At 35.9% G+C, this 17127-nt stretch overlaps 2 protein-coding genes across 3 annotated transcripts in view; one reads left to right on the top strand and one right to left on the bottom strand.

Annotated features, from left to right (window-relative positions):
• Nucleotides 1-2541, bottom strand: part of LOC106874989 (nicolin-1) — a 14636-nt gene extending 12095 nt beyond the window's left edge. Inside the window, exon 1 of the mRNA XM_014922923.3 lies at nucleotides 2272-2541. Coding sequence (XP_014778409.1) covers nucleotides 2272-2541 — 270 coding nt within the window. The remainder of the gene's footprint in view (nucleotides 1-2271) is intronic.
• Nucleotides 2336-17127, top strand: LOC128247916 (uncharacterized). 2 transcript variants are annotated; one of them, XM_089352555.1, is made up of 3 exons: nucleotides 2336-2476; nucleotides 6006-7058; nucleotides 14526-17127. In XM_089352555.1, the coding sequence occupies exon 3, from the start codon at nucleotides 14778-14780 to the stop codon at nucleotides 16548-16550; it is 1773 nt and encodes a 590-aa protein (XP_089208681.1). In that variant the 5' UTR covers nucleotides 2336-2476; nucleotides 6006-7058; nucleotides 14526-14777; the 3' UTR covers nucleotides 16551-17127. The 2 variants fall into 2 exon arrangements, with proteins under 2 accessions (XP_089208681.1, XP_089208683.1); XM_089352557.1 differs by lacking the exon at nucleotides 2336-2476 and having other exon boundaries at nucleotides 5620-7107.

Genomic DNA, 17127 nt, shown 5'->3' with positions numbered 1-17127 from the left:
GAGAGAAAGACAGAGGAAGAGATTATGTAAGTATTTGATAATGAATGTTATTGTAATAATTCATATTTTATCACAAAAAAAAAAAAAAAAATCTCTACATTTTCTGTTGAATGTTTTTTTTCATCTTCTATCATTTACTTATTTCAGTCATTAGACTGCAGCCATGCTGGGACACCACCTTGGAGAATTTTTAGTTGAATCAATCCCAGTACTTATTCTATCAGTCTCTTTTGCCAAACCGCTAATTTATGGAAACGTAAATGTACCAACACCAGTTGTCAAGTGGTGATGAGGGAACAAACACACACACACACACAATGGGCTTCTTTGAGTTTCTGTCAGCCAAATCCACTCACAAGGCTTTGGTCAGCCTGAAGCTATAGTAGAAGACACTTGCCCAAGGTACCATGCAGTGGGACTGAACCCCAAAACCATATGGTTGCGAAGCAAGCTTCTTACACAAAGCCATGCCAGCAAATTATTCTCTTATTTTACCTTACTTCTTGTAAAAACAAAAACAAAACAAAAAACAGGCATGGCTGTTTGGTAACAAGTTTATTTTTTAACCACATGATTTCAGGTTCAGCCCCACTGCATGGAACTTTGAGCAAGTGTCTTCCACTATAGACTCAAACTGACCAAAGCTTTGTCAGTTGATTCGGCAGACGGAAACTGAAAGAAGCCCATTATGCGTGTGCACACGTGTTTATGTTCTCCTCTCCACCATTTGACAAGCGATGTTGTTTTGTTTACGCCCCTGTAACTTAGCGGTTCGTTAAAAATGACGGATACAAGTACCTGACTTAAAAAACACGCACACAAAAAAAAGAAAGAACTGGAGTTGATATATTCGACCAAAACTCTTCAAGACGGTGCCCCAGCATAGCTGCATTCCAGTACTTGAAACAAATAAAAGATAAAAGATAAATCAAGTTGTGTGGTTAAGACGTGGTACGTCAAGTTATGTCGCTTATTAAAAAAAGAAAATTAATTATAAGAACACTAAAAAAGGAGACCAGTTTTATGGATCCTCTGTTGGTGTTAATGATAGGTATTTCAGTTGGCTAGAACAACTGAATACAACTCCGGAACCACGAAGGTGGTTGCTCGACTTGCTACAAATAACAGCCAAAACGCTTATATAGGCGCAGGAGTGGCTGTGTGGTAAATAGCTTGCTTACCAACCACATGGTTCTAGGTTCAGTCCCACTGTGTGGCACCTTGGGCAAGTGTCTTCTACTATAGCCTCGGGCCGACTTGAGTGGATTTGGTAGACGGAAACTGAAAGAAGCCCGTCATATATATGTATGTGTGTATATGTTGTGTATCTGTGTTTGTCCCCCCCAACATCGCTTGACAACCGATGCTGATGTGTTTAGGTCCCCGTAGCTTAGCGGTTAGGCAAAAAGAGACTGGGGATCTTTTTTAAAACGGGGGCCACATTTTTCATTAACGAAACACTTTGAAACTTGGAACACTGGTAGAATGTGTCATATAAAACATCTTTTTCTCTTAGTCTTCTTAAAAAAAAAGAAATCCATAAATTATTCCATGTTAAAGTTGTCGTATTTCTGTAATTTCAACCAATCACTGACGTCCATTCAGCCGATATACATTAAGTGCCGACTACATAAACAAACGATTCTGAAACAATTAACCCTAACCCTAACCCTAGGGTTAGGGTTAAAGCAAATTTAAAATGAAAAAAGCAAATAAAACGAAGAATCGTTTGTTTATGTAGTCGGCACTTAATGTATATCGGCTGAATGGACGTCAGTGATTGGTTGAAATTATCGAACTAACACAAATTTTTACATGAAATAAATTCGAATACAAAAATATTTTTCTGTTCTATAACACAAAATAGATAAGTATACGAAGTTTGAAAGTCTTTCGGTACCAAAAACACTACGTAAAACATTAATGAAAAATGTGGCCCCCGTTTTAAAAAAAATCCGAGACTGGTAGATAAGTACTAGGCTTACAAAGAATAAGTCCTGGGATCGATTTGATTCGACTAAAGGCAGTGCTCCAGCATGGCCGCAGTCAAATGACTGAAACAAGTAAAAAAAAAAAAGAATAAAAGAATATCAATCACTCCCTACATTGTGTACATACGCGAAATATATATGAAAATGTTATGATTAGAATACCTTTAATCAGAGGTCTGCTCAATCATTGCTAACTTTAGACTAAACAACAGTTATGTGTATGCGTGTGCACGCGCACGCGTGATTAAATAAATAAATAAATAAAAGCAGTGTTGCTTACCCCAGAGATAACTAGGTAGGGAAAAGTGATTGGAATGATTTTTTGACCGGTTATGAAATTCGCGTCATTACCAACAAGGATAGAAACGGGTGGTTGTTGCGAACACGCCAAAGCCTTCTGAACTGCTGCCGCCATAGCAACGTGTCGACAAACGTTGTTGACTAATAGAACAGTGTTTTGCGACGGTGGTGTTTGAGCTGGTCTGGTCAGTATTGGTTTCATATATTGATTAAGGGGTGTCCCGAAAATAGTTATTGGAAAAAGTAACATTTTATTTAATAACTATAAACAGTTAAAGGAATAACGCAAAAAATTATCTCAAGTCACTTACTTAACTGATAGTACATGAATTGTACACAGTATATGTATGATAGCCTTACACATACGTGATAAAATACCTTTCTTCAATTTCTTAATACAATTTATTGAGCTGGCAGAATCGTTAGCGCGCGCCGGACATAATGCTTCGCGGTATTTGATCTCTCTTCTGAGTTTAAATTCCGCCGAGGTGGACTTCGCCTTTCATCCTTTCGAAATCGATAAAATAAGTGCTAGTTGAGGACTGAAGTTGATGTAATCGATTCTCCCCCTCCCCATATTTCAGGTTTTGTACCTAGAGTAGAGTATATAATCAGTGTTTTTAAAGTTGATGATTAACAATGAACATTCCAACCAATGTCACGAAGAAACTGTCACAGTCTTGTGTTTTTTTACGTCGAACAATACATTTTTTTTCTGTGACTTTTTTCCAGGATTCTATGACTACATTGGCTTTAGGTACATGGAAAGTTGTAAATGCTGATGCCTATTGAAAAACAGTCTCTAAATTATCTATTTAAAAAGATGTTCAGTTAATATATATTTGTAGTAAACGTATTACGGTAAAGAGAAATAATAATTTCTGATTTAGGCTCAAGGTTAGCAGTTTTGAGGGGAGATGTTAGTCGATTACATCGGCCTCAGTTCTTGACATTACGTTATTTTATCTACACCGAAAAAGGGAAAAACAAAGTTGACCTCAGCTGGGTTTGAACCCAGAACCAAAACAAATACTACAAAGCATTTTCCGACATTAACGATTCTTTTGCAATCCTGTTTAAACTTGAGACTCTGAAATCAAGGAAATGAATTCCCTAGCATCACATGGAAAAACCTTGACAGTGCCTCTCCTTACCTGGAATTTGTAATTGCCAATTTCGTCCAGTCAGAAACTGTATATACTGCGACATTATCCCACCGAACCCCCATTTAGGGTTGCGATCACTGAGAATTTTCTCTTGCAATAAGCACATCCTCAACACAAGACAAAACCGAATTCTCAAAGCTCAGCGAACTCGATAATGGAATACTACTCCCATATTTGGAACAGTGTTGAGGCTATGTCCACAATACTTACCTTCAAGTGTGCTATTTATTTCATCGATAACCATTTGCCGAACTGCTAATTACGGAATATAAACAAAGTGTGCTAATTTTTTGCAAGGTCTTTGAAAATAAAAACTGAAACACACACGCACCACATATTCATACATAGATATACAATGAGCTTCCACGCAGTTTCTGTTCACCAAATTCGACTTACAAGGCACTGGTCATTTTAGGGCTATAGTAGAAAGCACTTACCTAAAGCCTATTTTTTGATATCATCGCTTTTCTTGGAAAGCTGCAAATAAAAGCCACTGCTTTCTTTCTCGAACATATATAGCTCTTTCTTCTTATTTGTGTGTGAAAACAACTGTTTTAAAATACTGTTTTGGATTAGGTGAAGAATCGTAAACCAAATTTTTGGCAGGGTAGCCAACGATTCTACAGGTAGGATATCTCGAGGTGATGAACTTTTCGGAAAAGTAGTACACGAATGAAATGATTATTTTTAAAATGGGATTTAGGGCGAGTTCAGAAAACAAATTTTTATTTAACAACATTTTTACAGGAAGGAAAGAAACAAAAAATAAAAGTATTGAAGATTAAATCATGGAGAAAGAACCCAGAATTACTTGAAGAAGAAAAGAATAAGTGTATGGCAGGATACCAAGCAGCAAAAGTTGAGTGGGAGGAGTAACAGGTTGTACAACCAAGACTAAATGTGTTCAATCGCGCGCAGACATAGTTGCTAAGATGTTGCCGCGGAGAATGGCCTGCGACACTCGCATCAACAGCTACCCCCACCTCGCGGGGCTCGTGTCTCAGACTAACCGCTGTCATAATTGAAAGTCGCTAAAATTACTGTTTTTGTTTTCCTTAAACTAAAACATATTCCAATGTATTCATGTTTTGCTGTCGTCATTTCAGTGATTACCCTTAACTTGCTGTGCTCGAAAGAAGTTATCTCCCTTTAATCAATTTATCCATAAAAATATTTTTTGGGAAAGACATTTTTGTTCTTTGTTTATCTATTACTTTTGGTGAAGGTAAAGAATACGCACACCACCCATTTTCGGCATAACCCTAAATCTAATCGCCGAAATAGGTGGTGTGCGTATTCTTTACCTCCACCTTACTTTCAATCAAATAACGTTTCCAAGGGTGGGGAGTCTAAGACGCTGCAAAGTGGTGACTCGATCTGCTAAAAATAACAAATCTCTGACATATTGTATAAAGAGAAAGACACATCAATAGTGTAGATATTTATATTCCTCAAAAGACTGGAATACCTTTCAGTATGGATGGCGGAGACGGACTATATGTAATCTGAACCTCCCCCCCCCCCTTATTTATTTTTTTTACCGGAATCCCACGTTTTAGGCTATGGAGATTCCGATTCTGAAAAAATTTTTTCAAAAATCTCAAATTCAAAATTTCGATTCCTCCACCCCACCCATTTAAAAATATTTTCCGGAAATTTTTTTTGGCACTATCATGCTATTAGCTGTCAGAAGTGAAAGTGCTCACTGCTAGTGAAGTATCTGTCTGTCTGCCTGTTGCTGGCCTGTCGATTCTTTGGCTACTGACAGCTAATACCATGACTGGCCGGAGCGAGCTATATGTCTGTCTGTCTTTCTCTATCTAGCTATTACTCGAAAGTTCGCGCGTCCGCGCTAGCTAGTCGTGAGTACAAAACACAAATTTAATATAAAAACATATTTCCTGAAATTGCAAATTATTAAAAATATAAAAATATAATTTTCAACAGAGAGAATTTATCAAAATAGAAAACAAATGAAGTTTGAAGTTTAAAAATAATAGGATCGACCACTCACGACTAGCTAACGCGAACTTTCGAGTAATAGATAGATAGATAGAGAGAGTTTTAAACTTCAAACTTCATTTGTTTTCTATTTTGATAAATTCTCTCTGTTGAAAATTATATTTTTATATTTTAAATAATTTGCAATTTCAGGAAATATGTTTTTATATTAAATTTGTGTTTTCTACCCACGACTAGCTAGCACGGACGCGCGAACTTCCGAGTATTAGATAGATAGATAGATAGATAGAGAGACAGACAGACATATAACTCGCTCCGGCCAGTCATGGTATTAGCTGTCAGTAGCCAAAGAATCGACAGGCCAGCAACAGGCATGCAGGCAGACAGATACTTCACTAGCAGGCAGTGAGCACTTTCACTTCTGACAAGCTAAAAGCATGATAGTGCCAAAATTAGCTGTTTATAAATAAATCACACACGTGTTTTGTTTTTTTTCCTAAAACAGCATGCGACGGAATTTTTTCTTATAAAAGTTTTAAATGTTTTTTTTTTTCTTTTTCCAAAACGGAAACGAAATGGTTTGCAGAAGTACCCGAAAGAACGGAGTCAAACAACAGGCAGAAAAGAAACTGTGCATGGAGAGAACTTTGTCGATGGAAATGATAATGAAATTCAACAGATAAATTTCTACAACTGCATGCTGACCATCAATCAATGAGATCATGTTCATTAAAAATAGATATTTATTAATGAAATTTTCTACAGTTATGCTTCAGATGTTTGAATATATTGCACTGTAGAAAATTTCATCAAAATATATCTATTTTCAATGAACACGACCTCGCCGAGTGAGAGTCAGCATGCGGTTCTAGAAATTCACCTACTCAACTTCGGAAATGGCAACCAAAAAATAAACGAATGTTTTTCCTTTTGGGGTTGAATTCCGCCACACAAATTCATGTTGATAATTACTATCAGCACCACCAATTTCCACGGGGCTTTTCTGAAGCCATTCTACCGCGGTAGTGTGACTAACAGAACACTCGTCTATAATGAGGTTTTGCATGTCTTTGCACCAGCAGTAAATAAGCAATACGAGATTGAACAGTGGAATATGACTCCTTTCAAAGAATGAACTGTAACGAACAGATTTCTTGTGTTTACAATTTTTACAGTACCATTCTTTGCCATCAATTCTGTCAGAGCGTGTAACAAGTCCGCATGGTACTAAACAATCTTCGCAGGTAAACTTATTCCTAATAAGCCGACGGCGCGCACATCATTCCAACATTTTGTATCTTGAACTGCTGGATAATTCACTCATATTCCAACACTCCTCTAATATTAATTGACGAGTGAGGATTTCGTTTTCAGGAACAATAAGTTGTGCAGCCGGTCTTCCACGTGGCATTTTCGATCTTTCACATAAGAAACTATGATATTCAACCACGTGTGCGATTTATTTATAAACAGCGGGAAAAAAAAACAAAACACATATTTGCACATTCTTCGTTTTATTTACTAGAGAGCGGTGTGTTTACATTTGTCACATGATACCATACTTCCGTTTCCGCTACAACTTGTTTGACTCTGGAGAATAACGATAATGTGTTTTTGTATGTTTTCACGGAGATTTGGTGTGAGTAAATATATTTTCACACTAAATATTGATTTCTATAGCATAACAGGTAAGATATACAGGTAATCTTCCAGTTTAGTGAGGTAAAAAAAGTAAATAAAAATACAAGGGAAATAACTTAACGTCTTACTAGTATTATCCGTAATCTCCCCACCCACCCGTCTGCGAGCGCGCATTTTTTCTTCATATTCGTTCACAGCAAGTTTTACACCTATTACACTAATCTTTTTTTGAGCTCGGGTGAAACGCTTTAGTTTGACCGTTATTTTCCTATACTGGAATATTACCATAAGTTGTTGTGCAGCCGGTACTATGATATTCAATCATGTGTGTGATTTATATATATACACAGTTAACTTCAATCACGTGTGTGATTTATTTATAAACAGCTATAAAAAAAACACATTTCAGAGTAGTACGGATAATACTAGTAAGACGTTAAGTTATTTCCCTTGTATTTTTATTTACTTTTTTACCTCCCTAAACTGGAAGATTATCCGTATTCTTTACCTTCGCCCATTTAAAAAAAATAATTATAATTTGTATATATTTTATAAATACAAAACAACACCACGGAGGAATCGACGTAAGCTTAAATAATAAACCGTGATATGGCGAGGGATTACTGTAGTTGGTGAAAGTGTTGCTAACTGTTCTGAAGATAACAACCACAGTTGTAATATAATGGTGTTTTAATAATTTTAATGTTTCAAACAACTCCTAAGCTTTTAAACCACAGTTGATGAAACTCGAGAGAAGATGAATAGAGTAATGCTGGGATCCCACGAGTGTAAAACGATGTGATATGGTAAATGCTGGGTGATATATATATGTATGTATGTGTGCGTTATTTTCATTTTACAGTCAAACGGGTTTGACCCGAGAAAGAAAAAATAGTGTAATAGTTGTCAAACTAAAGGGTTTGACCCATTTTACTTCCACTTCCCATACTGGCATGGATTCAAGTGCAAGACCTCATTGGGACCCATTGCTCTCATAGACGGTAGGAGAACCCAGTCTTGCTGACGTTTCATTTCTGCATTTGATGCCCTTCCAGTCTCCAACCTTTTTAACTGTAAAAAGGTTGGTGATGGGTACAATTTATAGTGGTACCAGCACGAGATTAGTATTGTCATCTCCTGGTCTAGACAAGACTAATGAGTTCTTTGTTACCGTTTCCATCTGCTCCCCAACCATTTTTGATGGTATAGAGTACAGTTTTATGGAAGTTTACTGCATATATTTTATGTGATATTTGTACTAATGCTGTTGCCTTGTATCCTGCAAAACAGAAGGAGGGTTCTTACTGTTCTACATTGTCTCCATTTGTACTAAGCAATTTAACTAAAAGAAGGGTACAAGACGATTGCAAAAGAAGAACTAGAATGAAAGAGAGAAAAGTGGAAGAGTATGATGGTCTGTAGAGGAAGGAGAAAAGGGGAAATGAAGGAGATAGTACTAGTATTTGTAAAATGTAATGAAACAGTAATTGTAGGGGGTAATGGAAGAGAATGAGTGATGGAGAGCTGTAAAATGGTTAGTTGTGGGATTGTTGTAAAAGTTAAGTGACCTGAAGGAGAGAAAGTGGAAGTAAGCAGTATAACATTAGCTGGTAAAGAGAACATGCATAATGAATTGTTTAGATGGCAACTGTAAGAGACTGAAGGAGAGTGAGTGAAGTGGGGTGTATCAGAGAAATGAAAGATGTACTAAATGTTAGTAGGAGAGATAGTATGTGTTTTGGTGTGATAAGTGTCAGTGAAACCAGCATATGAGGGTAATGTTACCTGGTAAGAGAATGATGAGTGCCAATAAAGTGATTTGAAAGAGAAAGAGTGTTGGCTAGTAAGGAGTGTATTGGTTATTAACAGGTCTGAAGCAATCTCTTGTTACTCAAGCAACATGATGAGAGGAAGAAATTACAAGAGAGAACTAGTTGTTGGCAGAGATAAGGATTGAGTATAAACAGCTCTAGTATTTCTCTCATTCCGTGGATAAAGGTGCAATAAATAGGAGAAAGGTAATAGAAAGATGACAGAGTATTGGATAGGCAAGGAAGGGAGAACAGGAAACATAGTTGGTATGAAAATGATGACAGGTCCCAGTATATATATATATTCCAACTTGTGATATAGTTCCTATTTTAATGTGCATTAAACTATTCTTGCACCTATGATAAGGTCTTCTCCAGCACCATATATGGTCCTTTGTCATTTTCTTTTGGGAGATGCAACATCATGAAATCAGTGTTCACCACTTCATCCCATGTCTTTCTGGGTCTGTTTGTTCCTCAGATTCCATTCACTTGGAGAACTCAACACTTCTTTATGCAAGTATCATGGTATCATCATCCATATGAACATGTCAGTGCAGTTTTCTTTCTTCCATATTGCAACTGATTCCTCTTGTATCCAGTTCTTTTCTCTCAGCTCATTTATACTATCATTGCTGTCACCTAAATTATTTTGTTTCTTCCTTCATACTCTCACTTTCTTCACCTTTTGCAATTTGACCTGTATGAACAGAGACAACATAGAGTAGTGGGGGTCTCCTTTTGTTATGTAGGTTGCAAGGTAACTTCACTAATGCTGGTACTGTGATAAAATGCACCCAGGATATTCTGTGAAATATATATATATATATAATGAAGAATTTTCCTCCATGTGGCTGTTTTTCTCCCTACAAAACGGAAAGTTGCATTATGGAACAGTCATTTTAATGAGTTTTTTTATTTATTTATCACCCGATGAGATACGTCTACACCACCGGATACTCCTGAACCAGTTTTTGTGTGTCCCACAAGAGGAGTTGATGCTAGATGTGTCAAAACAATTGTTGCGATTAATAATATATTCTCGTATATTCCATCTTCTGTCTTTCATTTGTTGAGCGTCCAGTAACACAATCTGTATTACGTCCTCGCTTTGTTTTTTGTCGTTTTTCATTTTTGAACTTATATATATACACACACACACACACACACATATATATATATATATCAGATAGTGCATGTACACACACATTTATATTATACATCTTTGTGCATGCGCAGAAATCTACTTTCTACTATGCATAGCACATATTTGCCTTTCTAATATTGTTCACTTTATATTGTATTCTTTGTCACTGACTTTTAAGCCCCAGATATAACTTGATGTGACATTTTGGTATTTCTGAATATAGCAATGTGGTTGTTATTTTGCTCCTTCAATGTGTCTGTCATTTTAGCTATCATTTGTGGAGGTCCTACCTCCAAAACTTGGAGGTAGGACCTGTGGTAGGTGTTTCTGCTTTGTGTATCACTGTTTGTGCATTGCATGACTAATGTAATGAGCTTATTGCTTGGTTTTTGAAGTTGCATGGGGCCTCAGTGTTGGTTGTCTGGGTTCTTGATAGGTAGTTTTACCTTTTGTAGGTTGAGCTATAGCCAGTTTTAATGCTATGTTGAATAATTTTCTATGTCTCTGGTTTATGGGGAAGTGTCTATCTATTAGTGCTAAAAAGTTGAGAATTAGGGGTAAAACATATATTCTTGTGTCTATTTCTGTTCTTGTGGTGTTGCAATTTACTCTTTTGAAATGGCTGGCTTTTTGTATAAGGTTCAACTTTATTGAATATATTTTCATCCATCCTTTCTTATTTATCTTTAACCTTACTTCTCCCTTTTTTTTTACTACAACTCTGTCTGACAGTCACCTCACTACTATGAGATTTCTACCTTTCTCACCTTCACATCCCTAGAGTGCACTTGGCTTCACAAATGAGTGATGTGTTTATATATGTTTGTGCATATATAGAAGTCTGTGTATTTGTAGACACATGGGATTTATAGATGTATGTCTATTCACACCCTTGTGTATACATGCATGCTCATTGTATGCACAAGTATGCAGTAGTATCCATGCAGATGTGTGGCACTGAGGGTATCCACATATACTTGTAAACATAGAGATATACAAGTGTAAAATATATGTGTAGACACATCGATATATGACAATATTGGCTCAATATGTACCTGTGGATAAGTGGCAACTTATAAGCACCTACACAGTTATATACATATATTACTTTGTATGCAGTTTAGATGAATAGAGATACACCACTAGGGACCTCGGTGTGACTGTCGACGATAACTTGATGGAGTGTCCACATAAGCAAGAAAGTTGACTTGGCCCGCAGTGTGTGCTCCTGGATCCTCATGACTTTCCAGTCTAGAGATGCTCCAACCATTATCCTTCTTTTTTATACCTTTGCCTGCCCTCACCTTGAGTACTGTTGTCTGCTATGGTCTCCCTACACAAGCCAGAATATTAAAATGCTTGAAGCACCTCAGAGATCTGGTCTTAATTACTGTGATCGACTTGCGGATCTCAAACTGTATTCTCTCCAGTGCCGCTGAGACCGCTTTATTATTTGTATGATGTGGAAATTGTTCTGACAGTATTGCCCAAATGATATCGGTATTACTTTTAAAATCCACCCAAGGCTTGGTTCCCGTGCCATGCGTCCTCTACAGAAATCGTGCTCTCAACACACCACAACATTAAGACAGAACTACTTCTACTCAACTGGACCTGCTCCTTTTAACATCATTCCAAAACATATAAAGGAGGAATAAGATTTCATAACTTTCAAAAAGTTCCTGGTTGAATATCACCAACAAATTCCAGATAAAGCATTTACACCCGGGGTATACTGCTGCAAACAATAACTCTTTAATCGAATGGGCAATGATGCCTGAAAATAACTATACAAAAATACATTGCTAAATGTCTTTTCCAGGTGGTACTATTAAGTTAGCTATGGGCTGGACCACTGTGGCCGAAACCTATCTAAGTATCCATGTCTGCATATGTGTATTTTCTTGTATGTACAACCTCACCTTTGTGTTGTTTGGGTGGGTGTGCGCGTGCGTGCGTGCAGGTAGATGCTCCCTGTGTTGATATGTGATCTATACATACAGTATATACTGGTTGTGTGATTCATACAGATGGTAAAACCCATTAGTTATATCAATGTACTTAGGTGTGTAGTATAAGCGCAGAATATAACCAATAAGATAATGGGGAGATAATTTATCACTATTGCGTATAAAGATTACGTCCCCTGAATTGAAAATATTTCCTTTTCAGTTCTGAATAAAATGCTGACGTCAAAGATCAACATCTATATTGCATTGCTGTGAAATCGCTAATACATTTTACATATATATAAAACTAAATCCCTTAGTCTTTGATGGTTCAAGACTTTCACAGTCCAATTTTTGAAATAAAATGATGTTAATATGTTATGTATAGTAATTCTGAAAAGTTCTTGCGAATAATTTTATAACCGATAAAATTACCAGTGCTAGAGTTGTCTGATTTTGGATCAAGTGCTTATAATTTTATCAATTATAAAATTATTCCTAAGATCACACGTTGCAGTCTCTATAAAAGGAAGGATATTTTGAGCACACTATCGTCACTGATATACAGAAAGAGAAAATGATTAGAACTGGAACCTCTTCTATCATAAATTTGCTCTATTAGACAGAACCTGAGTCTGAACAGCAATAAGGGAACTCTGCATGTTAATCAATGACAGAATTGATAGCAATAGCAGCCGAATCACCCTCAAATCATATATCCTTCAATTTTAAAGAATTGCTGCTATACAAAAAAAAAAAAAAAAAAAATAGAATGTGACTTGAAACCCTTCTATGATAGGGTTATTTCATTGGATTTAACTAACCTGGGACTAAAGAGTAACAACTAATAGAACTACTAATGGAGCTGCTATAAGGTAGATTGGACTGCTAAAAATAGTAGTCAGATCTCCAACAGATCATATTCTACTGCCTTGAAAATAAGGAATGTTGTACCTAACATACATAAAAATGAATGGAAAGCTTTCGGTGTAGTTCTATGCAAGTTAGAAATAACCAACCAAATTTCTTCAAAATTATATCATCATAAAAAAGGAAGAACACTACAAAAACTAATGTCAGTGCTTGGTATACAGAAAAGCAGTGTGTCCATACAATGTGTCCAATCAAAACTGGATATCTAAGGAATAGTGGGATCATGAGCAGGTTAACAGCAAAGGTAGCCTTTATATATGAAAGGTGCACAGGTGTTCTGATGAAAAACACCCAAGAAGTTGATTGTCTCAACTGCTCAGATGAGTCCTTAGTAGTCAACAATCAATATCTTTTGCTTCGTAGGTGACATTTTTTTGCGACATAGGTGTGTGCTTTGAAAGCATAGTAGCCAAAGTAAGTCGTCATCATCATCTTTTAACGTTCGTTTTTCATACTGGCACAGGTTGGAGAGTTTGACAGGAGCTAGCAAGCCAGAGGACTACACCAAGCTTTACTGTCTATTTTGGTAGGGTTTTTATAACTGTATGCCCTTTCTAATGCTGAAAAATGTTGAAGACGCTATTACTCTTGGCAACATTGGACTCCTCAATTCAACTAACCCTATCACCTATCCTTGTCATTTCTCACTAGCCCCTGACACTGATTTTTCCCTTTCATTACTTCCCTAACATTATTGTCTCTATTATTCTCTTCACTACCACCCTCACACAATAAATCTGTTCCACCCATCATACTTTAACTTCCATCAACAACTTACCTAAAGTTATCAATCTTTCTCTCTTTTTTTTTCACCTTTCAGTCATAGACTCTTTAGTTTTGAGAGTTACAAGGCAACTCCATGAAGTGGTTGGTGTTATGAAGGGCATCTAGCCTTAAAAAGTAGGCCAAAACTGAAACATTGGAGCAAGACATAGTCTTTGATTTGCCAGATCTTGTCTAACTGTTCAACTTATAACAACATGGAAAATGAGCTTAAAATAGTTCTTCCTTAAAACTATCTAGCTGCTTCTAAACATGTTGTGTATCCCTATGTTGTAGTTACTAAATTTACCCTTTAAATTTAATAACCACTATGTTTATTTAGATCAGCTGTTAATAGTGCACCCTATAGTTTGGCAGGTTTGTTGATTTCAATGTATGGAGATCAGCAAATTAAGAATATCTTAATTGCAAAGCAAATAGGAATTGGCCATAGGAAGGGTATCCAGCCACAGGAAACTACCTCAATAGATTTTGTCTACTCCTTGCCAGCATGGAAAAAATGAACATAACAGTGATGATGATGATGAGTCTCTTTCTTTTCATCTTTTGGGGTAGTTACAAGATCACTATTTCAGTAATTTCACTAACCTTTTAGCATTTAAATCAGCCATATCCTGCTACCTGTTTAATTTTCATACCAACTAGATCTGGTCTCTCACACCTAACTCACAATATCATTCTGAAAATAAACAATGAAATCTCAAAGCTATGAGATAATGCATGATTAATTCAAAACAATATGAATAAATAAGCATTACATTTGACAGAGTAGGTTAAATTACATGAATCCCAAAAGACTTGTTGAAAGTTTTACTAAAATTTGATATCTTAATCTATTTTAGGAATTCTTCTCATACATTAATGAAATATTGAGACTAAAGACGACATCTGTCCTGAGATTTTGGAAGTTTACTTAGTGGATAAATGGAATGTACCAATAATGATGGCCTCTGTTTATAATCAGCTGCATAAACCTTCAGTTAATAATTTGTGTGACTCATTTACTGAAGATTTCATTTAGAATTAAGACTCTTCATATTTAATCAAGCAATTTGATTTTGTCAGTGTTTTGTAGTTCCTATTGCGGTATAAACATGGAGAAGATATATCCTTGTCAAATTTGTGGCAAAATATTTCCCAGATATATTGAATCATCTGAAGAAAACTTCTCAGATATTAAAGAAGAAATAAAGCTATTTTGTGATAACTGTTGGGATTCAAATTCCCACAACAACAATTCACTGAAACACTCAGAAACTGCTAATGAAAATGAAATTAATCATAATGCATATTCTTGTAAAGTTCCTGATACCAAACCCTTAAATGGTAAACAATCTAACATAGATAATGTGTATAAATGTGAAGTTTGTAACAAATTCTTTGTTCAAAGTAGTCATTTAATTAAACATAAAGAGACACACTCAAAAGAAAGACCTTATGGTTGTGAAATTTGCGGTCAACATTTCACTCAAAAAGGTATCCTCTTTCAACATAAAAGGACACATACTGGAGAAAAACCATATCATTGTAAAATTTGTGGAAATAAATACTCTTCCAAAAACTATCTGAATGTCCATCAACGGATACACACTGGGGAGAAGCCATTTCACTGTGAAATTTGTGGTAGAAAATTCCCCACAAATAGTTCTTTATCCACTCATATTCGAATTCACACTGGGGAGAAACCTTACCGCTGTGAAATATGTGGGAAAGTATTTTCTAGAAGCACTATCTTGGTTCAACATAAAGTAATTCACACATTGGAAAGGCGATATCACTGTGAAATTTGTGGTAAAAATTTCTCTCGAAATAGTGATTTATATTATCACAAGCGGAAACATACAGTGGAAAAACCATTTAATTGTGAAATTTGTGGGAAACTGTTTGTTCAAAAAAAGGAGTTAACTTCCCACAAACGTACACACACTGGAGAAAGACCATACAAATGTGGAATCTGTGGTAAAACATTCTCTCAGAGCAGCCATCTATCTGGTCATAAACGAGTTCATACTGGTGAAAAGCCTTTTACTTGTCAAATATGTGGTAGATCATTCTCACGAAATAGTCATTTATCTATACATAAGCAATTACACACAGGAGAAAAACCTCATCACTGTGAAATTTGTGGTAAATCATTTTCTATAAAGAGTTATCTGTCTTTTCATAAACAGATTCATACTGGAGAAAAACCATTCCGCTGTGAGACCTGTGGTAAAACTTTCGCACAAAATAATCATTTGTTAAGACATAAATGGGTACACTCAGAAAAGAAACCTTATGGTTGTGATACTTGTGGTAAAGCATTCTTGGTAACGAGTTCTTTACGTAACCACAAGAGGATTCATACTGGAGAAAAACCATACCATTGTGAGATTTGTGGTGAGGCCTTTACCCAGAGTAATATTTTAGCTAGTCATAGACGAACACACACAGGAGAGAAACCATATCACTGTGAAATCTGTGGTAAAATGTTTTCCCAGACCAGCATGTTATCTACACACAGACGAATACATACTGGAGAGAAACCATACAGCTGTGATATTTGTGGTAGAACATTCTCTGTAAAAAGTACTTTATCTAGTCACAAGCGAATACATACTGGAGAGAGGCCATACCGTTGTAATATTTGTGGTAAACAATTTGCCCAAAATAGTCATTTAACCAGTCATAAATGGACACATGCTGAAAAAAAGCCTTTTAGTTGTGATATTTGTGGCAAATCATTTTTACGGAATGGTGATTTACCTCGACATAGGCGCATTCATACAGGAGAGAAACCTTTCAGCTGTGAAATTTGTGGCAAATCATTCACCCGTAACAGCCATTTATCAAGCCATAAGAAAGTACATGTTAAAAATTTGTTTTAGAGTGACAAAGTAGTGTTTCTTTTTATATCAAAGCCTTATTCTGCCAAGCACAATTGTTGAGGAATTTACTATTTGTATGTCATTTAATATCAAAGATCTTTCAAATATAGTGCCTTACTACAATTTCAATGATTATCAAACTGTAAAAGTTTGTGATTGTGTAGCCCTGGCCTATTCTGATTTAGCAGAGCTATGTCATAAAGGTAGTTGGTTGAACATCTTAACGTGACCTATAAATCTTATACTCCAGACATCCATGGTTTTGTTTTGTATAGAACTGTACACATTCAGCATGCTGATCTCTGCGGTCAGTATTGAATCTTCTAAAATCTGACAAACATTCCAGCCTACCGTAGGTAACATCAACTACTACATGCTTTAATGTGAGGCCAGATGATGTAAATTATACCCATAAAAAATACAACGATGAATTTGGTCACTGAGTTTCTTGTTTTGTGATAAAATTTTCTAAATTTCTTATAAATTAAAATTTTGTGATAAAATTGTTTTTTTTATAAATAAAAATTTTGTGATAAAATTTTCTCAATTTTTTTAATAAATAAAATGATAAAGCCCT

Source organism: Octopus bimaculoides, chromosome 5 (genome assembly GCF_046866305.1).
Source record: "Octopus bimaculoides isolate indiv1 chromosome 5, ASM4686630v1, whole genome shotgun sequence".
Lineage (NCBI taxonomy): Eukaryota > Metazoa > Mollusca > Cephalopoda > Octopoda > Octopodidae > Octopus > Octopus bimaculoides.
The sequence above is the reverse complement of the archived record's forward strand: the minus strand, read 5'-3'. Positions and strand labels throughout refer to the sequence as shown.

What these genes read in the sequence shown, in the direction of transcription:
- LOC128247916 (XM_089352555.1), top strand. Translation starts at nt 14,778, where the DNA reads ATGGAGAAGATATATCCTTGTCAAATTTGTGGCAAAATATTTCCCAGA.